General features: G+C 39.7%; 1 protein-coding gene across 1 annotated transcript in view; it reads right to left on the reverse strand.

The window, feature by feature from the left end:
- LOC133804672 (branched-chain amino acid aminotransferase 1, mitochondrial-like) overlaps nt 1-18,241 on the reverse strand; it is a 29,017-nt gene that overhangs the window by 1,168 nt on the left and 9,608 nt on the right. The window contains exons 4-8 of the mRNA XM_062242816.1: nt 2,128-2,304; nt 1,252-1,383; nt 1,050-1,150; nt 821-935; nt 589-684 (exon numbers count right to left, since the gene is read on the reverse strand). Coding sequence (XP_062098800.1) covers nt 589-684; nt 821-935; nt 1,050-1,150; nt 1,252-1,383; nt 2,128-2,304 — 621 coding nt within the window. The remainder of the gene's footprint in view (nt 1-588; nt 685-820; nt 936-1,049; nt 1,151-1,251; nt 1,384-2,127; nt 2,305-18,241) is intronic.

Consider the following 18,241-nt stretch of genomic DNA (forward strand, 5'->3'; position numbering starts at 1 on the left):
GTTCTTTCTAGTTGCAGTCAATTTTTTCCTCCTATCAATCGCCCGCCTTTATTTTATTCTCGTTTTCACTTCGTTTTGATGTCGTTTTTTGCTTTTAATGTCTTGGACGTTTTGTTTCCTTCGCATTTAGTTTTGTTGTCGTTTGTTTCTCTCATAACTTTTTTGCCCATCCATCACTTAAAATCTCAACAAGCTCCTGCAAGTCCAAGAAGGAGTTGGCATAAACGACAACGGTGGAGTTAGATCATGGTCCTTGGAGTAAAATGTATGAAACTCTCTTGCTTAAGCTTCATCTTCTTCTTCTAAAGGAGGTCACACAAGCCTTTGTGTTGATTTCTTTTCTCTCTCTATTAGTATCTAATAATGAGAATTCTGTGTGTGTATATATATATATAAAAGGAAAAGGAAGAGTTTCGATGCCATCCTCATTTTCAATAGCATCTGAGTCTCATTAATCCAATCAACAAAACTATCAACTTATTAGATCGAAGAATCCCATAAAGAAAGCAAGCAGAACCCTTCACTAGATCAAAGTTGGGACTTGATATCAAAATGGTTATTTAAGGACATGTTATAGTAATTAATTACCTTGTAACCATGGTCAAGAGCAATCTCAATGATGCTTCTTCTAGTAACTCCTGAAAGTATGGTCCCGTTTGTTGCAGGGGTTGAAATTAGATCTCCCTTAACAAAAAGAAAAACAAAAACAACAAATAAATAATAAATATATTATTAAGTTGTGGCAATATAAACTGGATCTCTTTGATGATGGTAAAGAGCAGCAACACATAAAATTAATGGCTTCTTTATATTATATTACCTTGACTGTGAAAATATTAGAAGAAGAGGCCTCTTCTATATATCTCTTATCAACTGAATCCAGATACAACACATCAGAAAATCCTTTGTTCTTTGCTCTGTTTAGTGCTTTTAGAACGTGGCTTGTATCAAAGTCAAAGGTAGGGCAAAAGAATATAGTTAAGTCCAAAAGAAAGCCATGAGTCTATGAATTGGCAGCAAAGAAAAAGAGAGATTAAAAGGAACCACTTACTGGTGAATAGTTAGAAATGGTTTTGACAAATCCAGTTCCGCCACGAGAAGCTCGATCAAACTCATCCTCAACGTATAAACTCAATGGTGCCAAACCCTCCTGCTTACTCAAAAATTGAAGCATATAATATATTATGTATGTTACAAGAAGATTACGAAGACTTGTAGTGTTCCAACTGAGAGAAACTAGGAAAACCCCACCTTGAAATAATTGCCCACTGGAGAAGCGTATACAAGGAAAGTGTATTCGGGAGCTGGAGCCAAACCCAAGACAGGACCAGTTCCCATGAGCAGAGGCCTAACATAAAGAGACCCTTTTCCACAAGGCGGTACCTGTACTCGTATTAGTCATATAAGACTAATTCAACAGCGCCATACACTTTTATTGCTTCAGTCATATATATATATATATATATATATATATATTAGATAAAAGTTATAATTTGTTTAGTTTTATTTATAAAATTTAATAATTATTTTTATTAAATTTATATCATTATCATGTAAATTTTAAATAAATAAATAATATTATATATAAAATAAATGACATAAATATATTAAATAAAAAATTATAATATATATAATATGATAATTTTTTAAACATAATTATTTTAATAAAAATTAAAATTATGCATTATAATAATATTTTATAATATTTAAATTTATATTAATATAAATATTAAATATCTATTTTTGTATTATAATAATATTTGAATTTATATTAATATAATTAGTAAAAAAATTATAATTATATATTATTATCATTATATTATAAAATTCTTGTTTATAAAATATACAATATTTTTTAATATTTAAATTTATATTAATATAATTATTAAATATTTAATTTTGTATTATATAATATTATGATAATATTTTATTTTAAATTTAAATTTATATTAATATAATTAATAAATATTTATTTTTAATTTATTTTAAAAATATATATGTCATTAAATATTTAAAATATGCTGTTAAAGTTAACTAAACAAACTCTTAAAACCAACGCAAAAATTCTTTAGCTACACACACTTTATACATAAGAGATATAATAATTGAGAATGGAGCTAGAATTACCCAACGCTTATTAGCTAGCACGGTTTGCCTGACGGCCTCGACAAACTGATCCACAGAGGGTGAGGGCATACACATCCTTTCAGCACCAATCTTCATTCGAACTCCATTTTTGTCCGGACGGAACATAAGTAGACGACCATCTTCTTTTCTATATGCTTTTGTTCCTTCAAATACTCCCTGTATTAAGTTTCTCAACAAAATTTTATTATTGATAAATACATACAAATATATATATGTATCTCTTTTATATAAAAATTATGCAGTAAATTTATTTTATTAACTTTAACAGAATATTTTAAATATTTAACAGAATATACTTCTAAAATTAATTAAAATAGATATTTATTAATTATATTAATATAAATTCAAATATTATAAAATATCATTATTATAATAATATATAGGGGCTTTAGCAGCGAAAATACTCAATATTTTCGCAGTGTTCCACTTTTACACCAAATCTTTTTTTTGGCGGTGAATATACTCAAACCCGCTAAAAGCGTCTCTCCGTTACTACCTACTTGTTAACACCATTAATGGTGTTTATGTGGCATTGACATGGCCTGACCGAAATAATGTGACATTGACACGTGTACAATATAAAATAAAAATTAATTTTAAATTGCAAATAATTATAAAATATATAAATAACCAAAATTAAAAAATAATTTCATAAAAAACGAAAAAAATTAAATCAGTTTAAAATTATAATAAAAAAATTTCTTCACTTTCTTACTATTTTCTCACACTTTTTCTTTAATTTTCTAGCCTACTAAACATTTCAACATACAAAAATCCTATGTACTCACAATTTTTCTCTCATTTTCTAGCTTACCAAACATTTTTTTTTTAAAAAAAAAACTTGTACAGAGAGAGAGTACAAACAAAAATTCATACAAATCATTGACAAACTGTTGACCGCGTTTTTGGCCAACGACGTGTAGATGTCAAAACGACAAAAACCTTCAAGAGAAATAAACGACACAGACGATTTTTATAATGGTTCAGCCTCAATGTGTTGGTAATAGCATAATCCACTTAGAGTTGTGATTATAAATCTACACTCAAGATCAGATGAATCTGAGTCAACTGAGTTTCTTCAGTGCAGATTACAAGAATACAAGAGTTCTCAAAATACAATTACTCTCTCTCTCTCTAGAAAATCAGAATTCAAATCCAAAGTCCTTTTTATGATGCTATGAGCCTTGTATTTATAGGCTCAGGATCGTACAGATGATGTCCCTCATAATCGGGATATTTTGTTATACTCACTATATTTAATTTACAATAATATTCAAAATATAACAATACACTATATTCCTGGGATAAACTGAGAGATTCCCGCGCAAGCCAAGACCGATTCTTGTTGATATTGTTTCTGGGATTTTTTACGTAGCCCTGCTCTGTCTAGTCGATTCATATCACATTTAGGTTGGTCGGCCAAACCTTCACTGGGCGGACACGCACCTGACTGGGCAGACATGCACTTGGCTGGGCAGACATGCACCTGGCTGGGCAGACATGCACTTGGCTGGTCGGACATGGTCATGACTGGGGAGACAAACATGTGACTGGTCGGACAAGGTCATGCCTGGTCGGTCATGACACTTAACTAGTCAATCAAAATTCTTCACTGGTCTACCGGGTCACTCCTAAGCCAGATCACCCAACCATTCCTTGCCATTTGTCATTTCTATTGCCACGTCATCTCTTTCAAATTTTGGGGATAACATTTGCCCCCCAAGTTTATTATATGATGCTCTCACATAATAAACTTTTTTCTCCACAGCTAATAGCATAATTTTAAAAAAAAATCCAACTGTTCATCTTCCCGCCCATGCAACAGACCACGACTCCATAGCAAACCACGATCACTGCAATTAACTGCTCATAGTCGTGGGGAGAAAAATATCTAAGGAATTCCAAAGGTCCAAAAATAAGTGGCAATTCCCACTTTTTTTTTTCTTTAAATAGACCCTTACATTCCCATACTTCCACAAACACAAGAGAGCAAAAAAAACAAAAGAAAAATTCTCATCTTCTCTTTTCCCTCTCTTTGGCCGAAAGTGCAAACTCTTCCTCCCTTCGCCGAAAGTGCAAGGATCTTTAAGGAGGAGCACTTACTTCTTCAAGCTTTCTCCAAGCAAATCCAAGGGCTCTTCAAGATTGGGTAAGTCCTTTCCTCTTTCATCTTCACTTGTGTTGTCATTTTTTTTTCCAAAACTTCATGAAAATATGGGTGTTGGCCGAAACCCTCTTGGAAAATTTTCCCATTGAATCTATGTGTGAATCTTTGAAAATGCAATGTATTTGTGGCTGTTTTGATATTATTTAGGTTATGGGTAACTCAATTTTACCTTCAATTTCATAGAAATTTAAAGAAAAATGAGTTTTTCAACCTAAATCACATATATGGTTTTATGGGCAATGGATGATATGAATGTGGTCTCTAGAACATTTGAAACTTTACAAATTCCCCATTTTGATCTTGTGGTTATGTGTTTTGAATGAGAATTTGTGTTTATGTCCTAGGGATTTAGGGGTTTTTTGGAATGGGTTTATGTTTTTCGGCATAGGCTTAGGGTTTGTGGTATGGCCGATTGGCCATTGCTCCCTTTTTTCTTTTGAATACACGGATATGCCTAGGGCTGCTCGGGTGCTCAGCCTAGTCCGATCGGACGCTTGCATTGCTCGGACAAGGCCCCTCGGCACTCCTCGGACGCGCACCTAGATGAGACGCATCCGATCGGTCGGCACGGTGCTGCCTGTCGAACCACCCGCGCACGCATACTTGCTGCGCTCCTCGGACCCTAGGCAAGCCCCTTGGATACGCACCTTCTCCTCAGACGCACGCACCAGCCCCTCAGACACGCACCTTCTCCTCGGACGCACGCTAACTCCTCGGGTGCCTCGGCACCAACAGCTCAAATGCCTCGACACAGCCCCTCAGATGCGCGCACTAGCCCCTCGGACGCCTTGGGATCCGCTCGGACACAACGTGGGCCTCTCGAATAACCGTAGCCACTATGCACCCGACCGATCATCTCCTTGGCACTCTAAGCACTTAATGTTCTTTTTTCCTCATGCATGTTATATTTTTACTACTTAGATAAACTTTTTCTGAGTAGAAAAATAAGCATTGCTCTGTTGATTTATATTTGTATGGTTACTCACCTCCCCATTTTTATTTTTTGTAGATGAATCGCTTCGACTATAGGGGAGGTGACAACCACACAAACTCTGACACGTCCGTCCCGCAGTCGAGCGATACTCCCCAAAGCAGCGACTCCTCGTCAAAGTCTCCTGACAGTCGCACTCCTGAGGATCGCCTCCGCCGTTTTAAGAAGATCCTCCCCTTAGCTTTATATTTTCTTCACGAAGAGCAGTTCCTCCATCAACAAGCTGAACAGTCGACAATGAGGGTAAAGAAGTCCAACAGACTCCCATAGGACCATGATCCTCAAGTAGCCCGCAGAGCGGTAAAGAAAGTGGTGGAACGCAGTGAGGTTCGAACTACGGCTTCTTCGAGACCACCCCGCCAGACGCCAAAACCAAATAAGTCTCGGAGAAAAATTACCCAAAAATTCGCTACCGAGATCCAGCGTCTGGCTGTCCAAAAACCAAGGAAGGAAGGAGAGGAAACACCTTCTTGGTTTACCGCCAAACCTACAAAACTTAACCCTGGGATGTTTGACAAACACATCCAAGCCTTGGGCATGAGAGGGATGAATGTGATATGTCAGTGCCCTCATCAGAGAGCTAACAGGCCTGGCGGACCTTACTATGCCTGATCTAGGCACCATATATATGCAGGAGCGACTATCCCGCTACACCCCTTCTTCCGGTCAGTAGCGGATTATTTCAACGTCTCTCCCTTTTAGATCGCTCCTAATGGGATTCAGGCGCTGTCCGCCCTGTTCATCCTTTACTTCCTGCAAGGTTGGGATGAGCCTACTCCTCACGAAATACACAACTTATTCGACTTTAGAACCAACCCGAGCCATAAGAACACAGGTTTTTTCCACCTCTTTCATAGGCATAAAGGGGTTAAATACCTTTATGGCATTGCTCACAAGTCGAATCCTGGGAAATACTACACAGAGTATTTTCTCACTTCGGACATCAAAGCCAACAACCTGGCTTTTACGCATGCGGGTCCATTTCACCAACCCTTACCTACAAAAGAAATGTTTGACCGAGCAGAGGAGTTGGCCAATATGTGCATCGAGGAGAAGGATGTGAAAATTTTGGTTATTGTAGACAATCTTTAGATGGTGGGCCTGCTACCAAGTAACCAGAAAATCACAGTGGAGAGCACCACCGAAGAAGCTAATGGAACTGATCAGTCCAACGTCGGCACTGAGGTAGTGACCGATCAGTTCTCTCCTGGACCATCTCCTCATTCCCACAGACCAGGTGATCTCGTCATTAGGGAGCCCCAGCCAGAGGACCAGCACAGATCTGCTATTCCCACACAGCCTGGGAAGGGAAAGGCCATCCAGCCTGAGAGGGACTTAAGCTCATCATCCGACGACGAGGATGACTTCCTCGACCAAATCCTCAACTCAGGTCTAGTAGTCATAGTGAGATGTTTTGATAACTTGGTTATATGGGATTTATAGAACTGTCTAGTAGTAGTAGTAGTAGTAGTAGTAGTAGTAGTAGTAGTAGTAGTAGTAGTAGTAGTAGTAGTAGTAGTAGTAGTAGTAGTAATGTACTTATCCACATATTGCTTTACTATTTTTTACTAACAGATCTTGTGCTTTCTCTTTTGCAGATTCAGAGATGTTTAGGCATTTCAACGCCCCTACTGCCCCAAAGAGGAAATCCGAGGAAGGAAGTGGCTCCACCCCTCCGAGCAAAGTCCCAAGGACCACTCCGCCCAGCCAAGGGAGGCAACCCAATGAGTCGACCGCAATCCCGCAGTTAACTCCTTCCTCGCTCCCTCCTTCTGCGAGCCTAACTCCTACTCGCTTGACTGGCTCGAGTGAGGTCCTTCGCATCGCTAGTGGCCTCGGAAAGGAACTGCTTGACAAGACTATCCATGATACTTCAATGCTTCAAATCTTCGAATCCTTTCCTCGGCTTAGCGTTGAAGTCGTCTTAAGAAGAGGGCTTACTCAGTTGATGAATGTAAGTGTTTTATCTTAAGACAGTTTGTTATTAATATTTTCACTTGTAATAACCTCCTGTTTTCCATGCAGTCGCTTGTCACCATTAGTCACGCTCAGCTCCGAGCAGTTGATTATAAGGAGTTGATCAAGGTCCTAAATGATCAACTAGTGGATGCCCAAGCTAGAGTGGAGACTCTAACTGCTTCGGAGAGAGACTTCAAATCCAAGCTGGAGCAGGCAGAGAGGACCGTGGCTGAGCGGGATGAGTCTCTTAGAAGATTGTCTGATGAGAATCAACAACAAATTCAAACCAACAAGTCACTGACCGATCAGCTGGAGAAATTGACTCGTGAGAAGGAGGAATTGACTCGCGAGAATGAGGAGCTAAGGCGGGAGAAAGAAGCCGATCTTGCTCACTACGAGGAAATCTGCTTCATCTGCTTTTACCAGGTGTGGAAGCTGAACAAGCCTCTCAACCTCGACTTTCTCACAGAGGAGGTCAAGGCAGAGGAGCTTGCGAAATGTGAGGCAAAGGCTGCCGAGGAAGTAGCTAATCCTGCCGGCACTACATCTGTTTCCCCCACGCTGTCGTTCCGACTGAAAGAAGCAGTTGATGCTAAGGAAGGGGTTGATCAACCTGCCACAGCTGACCAGTGAGCTCCCATCCGACCAGACAAGTTGTCATCCGACCAGTTGACTAGTAGACTTTTGTTATGTATTTTTCTACTGCACTTTTGCTTGTATGGCCGAGGTATAAACACTTTACTTTTATAGACTTAATCATTTAAAAGTTTTATTATATAGATGCCTTATATTTTTATGTGAGTACTTAATTTTCTAACTTAGAAATTCTGTACATTTCATAAGTCCATTCTAAGTATACTTTCTCACACCCTTATTGCTCTAACATTTTATGAGCATAATGTTTATTGTCACACGAATATCTGCTTCTAACTTAAAATTTTGAAAAAATAAAATTCCAAGTTAATTAAGCTTTGTAAAACAAGTTAGCTTAATGGCCCTTTCGACTTCAAAAACTTCCAAGTCATCTTAAAAACAAATATCTTTGCTCGTGCTCTTAGTGCCTGTGTTGAAGTGTATGCCAGTATACCCTATGTGCCCCCCAAGTGATTGAGGGCTGAAAAATCCTTGATCACTTGCTACCTGACCGAATTTGTCCGAGCAGCTATTACTCGTGAAACACATAGAATATACAAAAATATTTCAGCAGTTAACTACAGCAAAAACATGCAACTATTTAAACGTTGGTCGTTCATCTGATGGATACCGACCAGTTGAACACTGCCCGGTATTTCTTTTAGAAGACCTTTTTTGTTTTAAGTTGTAATGACAGTTGAACACTGTCAAAGCAAGAATAATCAACACATATGCAAAATTTGTAGCAAGATTCGACCGCGTTGCGCGTGATCTCTTTTATTACTCGTAAAAAAAAGGTCAAAACATGTCTAATTACGAGTCTCAAACAAAATAACATTGTTCAAAATAACATGACTGGTTAGCAAATAGCCAGTTCACAAACAAACTTAAATAACAAGTTAAGCACTTGATACAAAGCTACTACTCTGTAAGTAGTGTTCATTGATAATATTTCCTCAAGTGCTCGCCATTCCAATATTTCATGATCAGCTCTCCATTTAACCGAGCAAGCTTGTAAGTGTCGGGTGGCAAGACTTGCTCAATTGGATACGGTCCCTCCCAGTTTGGTCCTAGTACTCCAGCCGTCAGGTCCCTGATGAACACCTTTCTGAGGACCAAATCTCCGACCTAGAACTTTCGATCTCGGACTTTGGAATTAATATAGCGTGCCACCTTTTGCTGATGAGTAGCAATTCTCAAACTTGCTTTTTCTCATCTCTCCTCGAGGGAATCTAAAGATTCAGCTAGCAATTGGTGATTCCCCTCCTGGTCGTACATAGCTCTTTGATGAGATGGTGGGTCTACTTCCACAGGTAACATGGCCTCAAACCCATATGCCAAGGAAAATGGGGTATGACCAGTTGTTGTTCGGGCAGTAGTCCTGTATGACCAAAGGACTTTTGGCAATTCTTCCGCCCAAGCACCCTTAGCTCGCTCTAGACGATTTTTTAAAGTATCCTTCAGAGTTTTATTTACGGCTTCAACTTGCACATTGGCTTGTGGATGGGCTACCGAGGAGAAACGTTTTGTGATTCCATGCCGAGTGCAGAAATCGGTAAATATGTCACTGTCGAACTGAGTGCCATTGTCAGACACTATCTTCTTGGGCAGACCATAGCGACATATTATATTCTTAACCACAAAGTCTAACACTTTCTTCGAGGTGATCGTGGCTAGTGGTTCGGCTTCAGTCCACTTGGTGAAATAATCCACCGCAACCACTGCAAACTGTACTCCTCCTTTCCCTTTGGGTAATTTCCCGATCAGATCAATCCCCCATACTGCAAAAGGCCATGGGCTCTGCATTTGCTTCAAGACATTCGGAGGCGCCCTGGGCACTTTAGAAAATCTTTGGTATTTATCACACTTCTTTACGTACTCCATGGAATCCTCATTCATTGTAGCCCAAAAAAATCCTTGCCGCAAAATCATTTTAGATAGGCTCTGCCCCCCAGCATGATCTCCACAGAACCCCTCGTGCACTTCAGCTAATAAGTTTTTTGACTGGTCGGGTGCTATGCACCTGAGTAGAGGCAAAGAGTACCCTCTTCTATACAACACCCCATCCATCATAATGTACCTAGCAGCTTGCCTCATAATCTTCTTTGCTTCATTACGATCATCTGGGAGAGTTCCTTGCTCAAGGTAAGCAATGATGGGTGTCATCCAAGTGTCAACTATTGTGATGGGCATGGCTTCTTGTTCATTAATGCTCGGCTCCGCTAAGTATTCCATCGGTACTATATTCAGAGTTTCAGCATCTTTTGCACTAGCTAGTTTTGCTAGAGCATCTGCATTAGAGTTCTGCTCCCGTGGTACCAACTTAATGGTATACTCCTCGAATTGTGCTAGCAGGTCCTTGGTCTTATTCAAGTATGCCATCATGTGCAGGCCCCTTGCCTGATATTCCCCTAAGACTTGGTAGACCACCAATTGGGAATCACTGTTCACTTCAACCGACCGGGCACGTACATCTTTAGCCAAGCGCAAGACTACTAGGAGGGCTTCATACTCCGCCTCATTATTAGAAGCACTAAATCCGAACCTTAGTGCACAATGAATTCGATGCTTCTCCGGCGTGACCAATATAATTCCAGCTCCTGAATGATGCTCGTTCGACGACCCATCAACAAAAAGTTGCCAAGTAAGAAGATCCTCTCTCTGCCCAGTTACATATTCTTGCTGGTCGAGAATATCAGCAATCCCAGTACATTCAGCAATGAAATCCGCCAAAGCCTGACCCTTAATAGCAGATCTCGGTTGGTACTTGATTTTGAATTGGCCCAATTCAACCGCCCATTTAAGTAGCCGACCAGACGACTCCGGCTTCTGCAAGACTTGGCGTAGGGGCTGGTCGGTAAGGACTTTAATGGGGTGTGCCTGGAAGTATGGTCGCAACTTGCGAGATGCAAGTACCAAACAATAGGACAACTTCTCGATCACGGGGTACCTGGACTCTGCTCCTACCAGTCGCTTGCTAACGTAGTACACCGGACGCTGTACTCTATCTTCTTCTCATACTAGGGCAGCACTAACAGCATGCTCCGTGACTGCTAGGTAAATAAAGAGGTCTTCTCCATCAGCTGGCTTCGAAAGAACAGGAGGTTGGGCCAAGTGTTCTTTTATGGCTTGGAAAGCTTGCTCACATTCTACCGTCCATTCAAACTTCTTGCTCCCTCTAAGCAGGTTAAAAAATGGGACACACTTGTTCGTCGATTTAAAGATGAACCTGCTTAGAGCTGCAATCCACCCAGTCAAGCTTTGCACATCCTTAATTTTGACCGGAGACTTCATTTCTGCGAGAGCCCTTATCTTTTCTGGATTTGCCTCTATTCCTCGGGAGTTCACAATAAACCCAAGAAATTTTCCAGAACTTACTCCAAATGAGCACTTGAGGGGGTTTAACTTCATGTTGTACTTTCTCAGTATTGCAAAGCACTCCTCCAAGTCTCATACATGTCCTTCAGCTTCCTTTGACTTCACTAGCATATCGTCTACGTACACCTCCATGCTCTTGCTGATTAAGTCACGGAACATACCATTCACCAAACGCTGGTAGGTAGCTCCGGCGTTCTTCAATCCAAATGGCATGACCTTATAACAGTACAGCCCTATGTCCATTCAGAAACTGGTATGCTCTTCATCAGGATGATGCATGCTAATCTGGTTATACCCTGAATACACATCCATGAAGGACAATGTTTCATGACCAGAGGTCGTGTCCACCAACTGGTCTATTCTCGACAAAGGAAAAAAGTCCTTTGGGCATGCTTTGTTCAGGTCGGTAAAGTCCACACAAGTCCTCCATTTTCCATTGGGCTTGGGCACTAACACTGGGTTTGAAACCCAGGCAGGGTAATATGCTTCCCTTATGAACCTGTTTTCCTTTAGCCGCTCCACCTCCTCCTTGAGAGCCTTTGCTCGATCTTTGTTAAGCAATCTCCTCTGCTGCACTGCTGGATAGCTTTCATCCACGTTGAGCACGTGGCTGATCACAGTTGGTGAGATACCCACCATATCCTTGTGAGACGAGGCGAAGACATCTTGATTCCTTCGCAAAAATTCTATCAGCTGTGCTCTCACTTCTGCCTTCAACTTTTTTCCAACTTTGACCCCTCTGGTCGGATCGTTCTCATCTATTAGGACCTCCTCTAACTCCTCGGATGGTCCCACCACACTTTCATAATCCCCAAAGCGAGGATCAAAGTCCCTTCCTCGCTTTGGGCAACGCCCTATTTGGTGACTTCATCACCGGATGGGGCTTTTTGTTCTCTCAAACCAAGAGTGCTTCCTTGGCCAAACTCTTCTAACATTTCTTCCTGACCGGCTACGACTGTGAAACTTTGGTCGACATCCATCTCGTCTACCTCCTCTCTCTCGGCACATACAATCATGTTGCTTTCCTTGGCCCCCTTCCTTGCTTTAGTTACCGAGGCATTATAACATTCCCTAGCCTCTCTCTAGTCTCCTCGGATGCAGCCTATGCCTGCACTGATCGGGAACTTCATAGATAGGTGCTACATAGAGACTACCGCATGCAGAGTTATGAGCAGTGGTCGACCAATAACCACATTATAGGCGGACGGGCAGTCAACTATCAAAAATTATGTCATCACTGTCTCATGCTTGGGAGCATTCCCCGTTGTGACTGACAACTTGATCGTTCCAGCTGGTGACAATCCTTCTCCAGTGAACCCATAAATGACTTGAGAGCATGGCTTCAAGTCATTGATGGATAGCTTCATCCTCTCAAAGGATGATTTATAGATGATGTTCACAGAACTCCCTGTGTCAATCAAACACCTCTTCACCTTCATATTCGCTATTTGGACTATCACGACGAGAGGATCATTATGAGGATATCTCACGTGTCGAGCATCATCCTCAATGAAAGTAAGGGACTCACTTTCGTAGCGTGGGTTCTTCGGAGGCCGCTCCTCCACAGCCATAACTTCGGAGGTTGATGTTGCATCCAACTCATGACGAAGGGTGCGAGCATACCTCTCCCTTGCCTTGTTGCTATCTCTAGCCAGATGTGGACCTCCACATATGGTGTCTAGAGTGAAGTCCACAGGCTCAGGTTGCAAAGGTGGGGATCGTTGCCGCTTGAACCCAGGATTGTTGTACTTCCCTCTCCTTGGGTCTTTTCTGCTCGATACTTTTTCAGTTTCCCCGACCGGAGGACAAACTCTATCTCATCCTTGAGATGATTGCACTCATTCGTGTCGTGCCCATAGTCTCTATGGAAGCAACAGAACTTGTTCATATCTCTTTTACTCATCTCCTTCTTGATTGGTGGGGGTTTCCGGTAGGGGACCTCCTGATGACTTGCGAGATATATCTCTGCTCAGCTCGTCGAAAGAGTGGCGTAATTAGTGAACCGAGGTTCGTACTTAGTTGGCTTGTTGTTTGATCCCGACTTAGCCTTCTTTTCATTGTGGCGGTCAGACCCGTTATTCCCACGTTTCTTACTGTTATATTATTTTATAATATAATGTTAAATTATATTATATTATAATATAATGTTTTAGATTAAATAAATGTGACAAAGTGTGTCACATATTGTAACATATAATAGAGAGTTACAATATTTAGATATATGAGATATATCCAAATAATGTAACAAATTTGTAACTTCCAAATAGTACCCTTTATTGTGTAAAATTGTTGTTACACAATATTGAGATGAATTTCATAAAGCCATATGTGATATGGCTGTTAGAGATATGATTTTAACCCTAATAATGTGTTTTGGGAGTTACAAAATCATTTGGGAGGGTTTGGAACCGTTTGGAAAAACAGCACAATTTTTTGTGCTGAAATTGGTCAGTGGCCGCGGCCTGTGGGTTAGAGACCAGTGGCCGCGGCCACCATTGTCTCTGGCCGCGACCACAGGCCAAAAAACTGACCAATTTTCAGTTTTTTCAATATTTGTTGAACAGCTCAAAAAACCCAAATAACTCCCAAATCTCTTTTTTAATTCCATATTAATCCAATTAAACATTGGTAACAGCCATGGGGGTTGGTGGAATTTGAAATTCAAAGGGTGTTTCTAAACTCTATAAATAGGATCTTATAGCTCACTTGTAAGACAACTTTTCTATCCACTAGAGCACTTGGCTAGAAACACCTTGAGGCTTGATAATTCCATAAAGCTTTTCCAATATCTGAGAGAGATCCCTTAGTGCTTGAGTTAGGGGGAAATAAGCTTTTGGACATAGGTTTTAAGCCTTGTTCAAGTTGATGATCCCCAATCCTCTTCACTTAGGTTGTGTAAGTGAGAGTTTGATTGTGTTTCTGTTCTTCTTTTTATTCTATTGCTTTTCTTCTGATTCTCTTGTTCTATTTACTTGTATATTTTTGTTTGAGAGTTGTAATCTTTTCATTTGGTCTAAACACTTTATTTTACTTGTAATCTTTTGCTTAGAGTTGTATTCTCACTATTCTCTTCTTCATCATCATCTTGTTCCTTTCTTTAGTTTATTTGTATTTTCAGTTATAGAGTTGTAACCTTATTTAATCAATCTATATTTACTTGTAATATTATTGCATAGAGTTGTAATATTATAATCATTTCCATTGAGGCAAAACAATATTTTCATAACATTCAAAAGCTTATCCCTTTTTTGTTTCAATGGAAGGGGAAACCATCAAGATCATGAACCAAGACCTAGTAAGGTTGGATAGGTTTGATGGATCCAATTTTACTAGGGGGCAAGACAAGTTGAGGTTTCTATTAACCACTCTCAAAATCGCCTACATCCTTGAGTCTTCCTTGGCTCCTCTAGCTGAGCCATCCGTCAAAGACACTCCCGAGGAGGTGGAGAAGAGAAGGAAGAGGGAGGAGGGCAATCTTCTTTACAGGGGTCATATCCTCAACGCCTTATCCGATAGGCTCTATGACCTCTACACCGAGACCAAATCAGCCAAGGAGATTTGGGATGCACTTGAGAAAAAGTTCAAGGCGGAAGAGGAAGGTACCAAAAAGATTTTGATATCTCAATACTTTGATTTCAAATTTTTTGGTGATAAACCTATTCTTCCTCAAATACATGAATTGCAAATTATTGTTAATAAATTGAAAGCGTTAAAGATAGAGCTTCCCGAGGCCTTTCAAGTTGGTGCTATTGTGGCTAAATTACCACCAACTTGGAAGAGCTATAGGAAAAGAATCCTTCATAAAAATGAGGATTATTCTTTGGAGGAAATCCAAAAACATATTCGAATCGAAGAGGAATCGATATGTAGAGATAAACTTATGGAGGGGTCTAATGGAGAGACTTCCAAAGCAAATGCAGTGTCACAACCAAAACATCCCAAAAACAAAGGGAAAAGGGTAATGAGAAACCTATGGCTCCAAAAACCAACCCAAACAAGTTTAAGGGCGAGAAAGGTCCTTGCTTCGTGTGTGGGAAAAAGGGTCACTATGCTAGAGAGTGTAGACATAGAAAAGACCAACAAGGACCTAAGGTGAACGCAACTCAAGAAGAAAACATAGTGCTACCCTTAGTGAGGTGAATGCGGTCCAAGGCAAGGTGAAAGGGTGGTGGTATGATACATGTGCCACCGTCCATGTCACCTATGACAAATCATTGTTCAAGACCTTTGAAGAGTAAAAGGGCAACCATGAGATACAAATGGGCAATGAGGGCAAATCCAAGGTACTTGGCAAAGGTACTATTGAAGTCTACTTCACCTCCGGTAAGAAAGTTACATTAGTGAATGTACTTTATGTTCCCGAAATGAGTAGAAACTTGGTAAGTGGTGATTTGCTTGGCAAGCCCGGCATTAAAGCTGTTTTTGAGTCCGGTAAACTTATACTTACCAAATCAAATATATTTTTGGGAAAGGGGTACTCTTGTGAGGGTATGGTTAAGTTGTGCACCAATGATGTAACTTTCAATGTTATCAATAAAAATGCTAATTCCGCCTATATTGTTGAGTATGATTCATTATTTTTGTGGCATCTTAGACTATCGCATATAGGTTTTTCTGCCATGAAAAGAGTAGTAAAATGTGGTATGATTGCATGCAATATTAAAAACTATGGTAAATGTGAAACATGTGTTAAGACGAAAATGATTAAGAAACCATTTCCTAGTGTAGAAAGATCATCTAATTTACTAGATTTAATCCATAGTGATCTTTGTGAATTAAATGGTGTAGATATACCTATGTGTTTCTTTTAAAGCATAAAGATGAGACTTTTGATGCTTTTAAATTGTATAAATTAGAAGTTGAAAATCAACTAAATAAAAAGATTAAGGTGCTAAGAAGTGATAGAGGAGGAGAGTACTTCTCTAATGAATTCAATACATTTTGTGAAGAAAATGGTATAATTCATGAGTGCACTGCACCTTATACACCACAACACAATGGTGTTGCCGAAAGGAAAAATAGGACTTATCTAGAGATGATAAATTCTATGTTGGTGTTTTCTAAGTTGAACTTCAACTTATGGGGTGAAGCGCTTTTAACCGCTTGTCATATTCTTAATCGAATACCGATGAAGAAAAATGAGATATCTCCATATGAGTTATGGAAAGGAAGAAAACCCAACATAGAGTACTTCAAAGTGTGGGGGTGTCTTGCATATTGCAAGAAAACCGAACCTAATAGAACAAAGTTAGGTTCAAGAGCCATAAAGTGTGCTTTTGTTGGTTATGCCAACAATAGTAAAGCTTATAGGCTATTAGACTTAGAGTCTAATATTGTGATTGAATCTAGAGAAGTTGAATTCTTTGAGAACATGTTATGTGACAACAATTCTCAAGCTTCAACATCTCTAAACGAGAATATGTTATATGAGAACAATTCTCAAGCTTCTACATCCAAAGTTGATTCTCAAGAGGAGAATTCTCAAAAGGATGTAAAGCAACCCTTTTAACCTAGAAGAAGTCAAAGGCTTAAAAATCATAAAAGTCTAGTAGTGGATGAGATAGATTCTCAATGAATTTCATTCTACATGGTAGAAGGAAATAGAGAGGAAGTCATTAGGAAAATACCTATTGTACTTCTCGTTGAGGATGATCCTAAGACTTATAGAGAAGCTATGCAATCGAGAGATAGTGCTTTTTGGAAAGAAGCCATCAATGATGAGATGGATTCCATTCTTTCTAATAACACTTGGGAATTGGTAGACCTCCCACTGGGGTCTAAGCCAATCGGGTGTAAGTGGGTATTTAGGAGAAAATACCACACTGACGGCACTATCCAAACCTTTAAAGCTAGATTAGTAGCTAAAGGGTTTAGGCAAAAAGAGGGTATCGATTATTTCGATACCTATGCGCCTGTTTCAAGAACAACTTCTATAAGAATTTTGTTCGCTTTAACTTCTATACACAACTTGTATGTTCATCAAATGGATGTCAAAACGACATTCCTTAATGGTGACCTCAATGAGGAGGTCTATATGGAACAACCCGAAGGGTTTGTCCTACCAAAATATGAACATAAAGTTTGTAGACTTGTAAAATCCTTATATGGATTGAAACAAGCTCCTAAGCAATGGCATGAGAAATTTGATCAAGCCATCATGTCTAATGGGTTTAGACATAACAATGGAGACAAGTGTTAGTATTCCAAAACTTGTAAGGGATATGTGATCATTGTTTGCTTATATGTGGATGACATGCTTATTCTAAGTAATAGCATGAAAGGGATAGAAGAAACGAAGAGGTTTCTATCATCAACCTTCATGATGAAAGATCTTGGAGAAGTTGATACCATACTCGGTATCAAAGTAAAGAAACATAGTGGGGGTTTTGCGTTAGGGCAAGCCCACTATGTTGAGAAAGTATTGAACAAATTTAACCATCTCAAGGTTAAAGATGCCAATACTCCATTCGATCATAGTGTAAAACTTGAGAAGAATGAAGGAAGAGCGGTGGCTCAATTGGAGTACGCCAGTGCTATAGGGAGTCTAATGTACGCTGCCCAGTGTACTAGACCTGATATAGCATTTGCGGTAAGTAAACTTAGTAGGTTTACAAGTAATCCAAGTGTGGATCACTGGAAGGCAATTGGAAGAGTCCTAGGTTATCTTAAGAAAACCAAAGGACTAAGCCTTCACTACTCCAAATTTCCTTCGATTTTAGAAGGATATACAGATGCAAGTTGGATATCCAATCTTGGGGACAACTTGTCCACAACTGGTTGGGTATTTACACTTGGTGGAGGTGCAATTTCTTGGGGTTCCAAGAAACAAACCTGTATATCTCATTCCACTATGGAAGCAGAGTTCATAGCTCTAGCTGCTACCGGCAAAGAGGCCGAATGGTTAAGGGATCTGTTGATAGAGATTCCCCTAATCAAAGATAATGTATCTACTATATCGATACATT

Source organism: Humulus lupulus, chromosome X, assembly GCF_963169125.1.
Source record: "Humulus lupulus chromosome X, drHumLupu1.1, whole genome shotgun sequence".
NCBI classification, from domain to species: domain Eukaryota; kingdom Viridiplantae; phylum Streptophyta; class Magnoliopsida; order Rosales; family Cannabaceae; genus Humulus; species Humulus lupulus.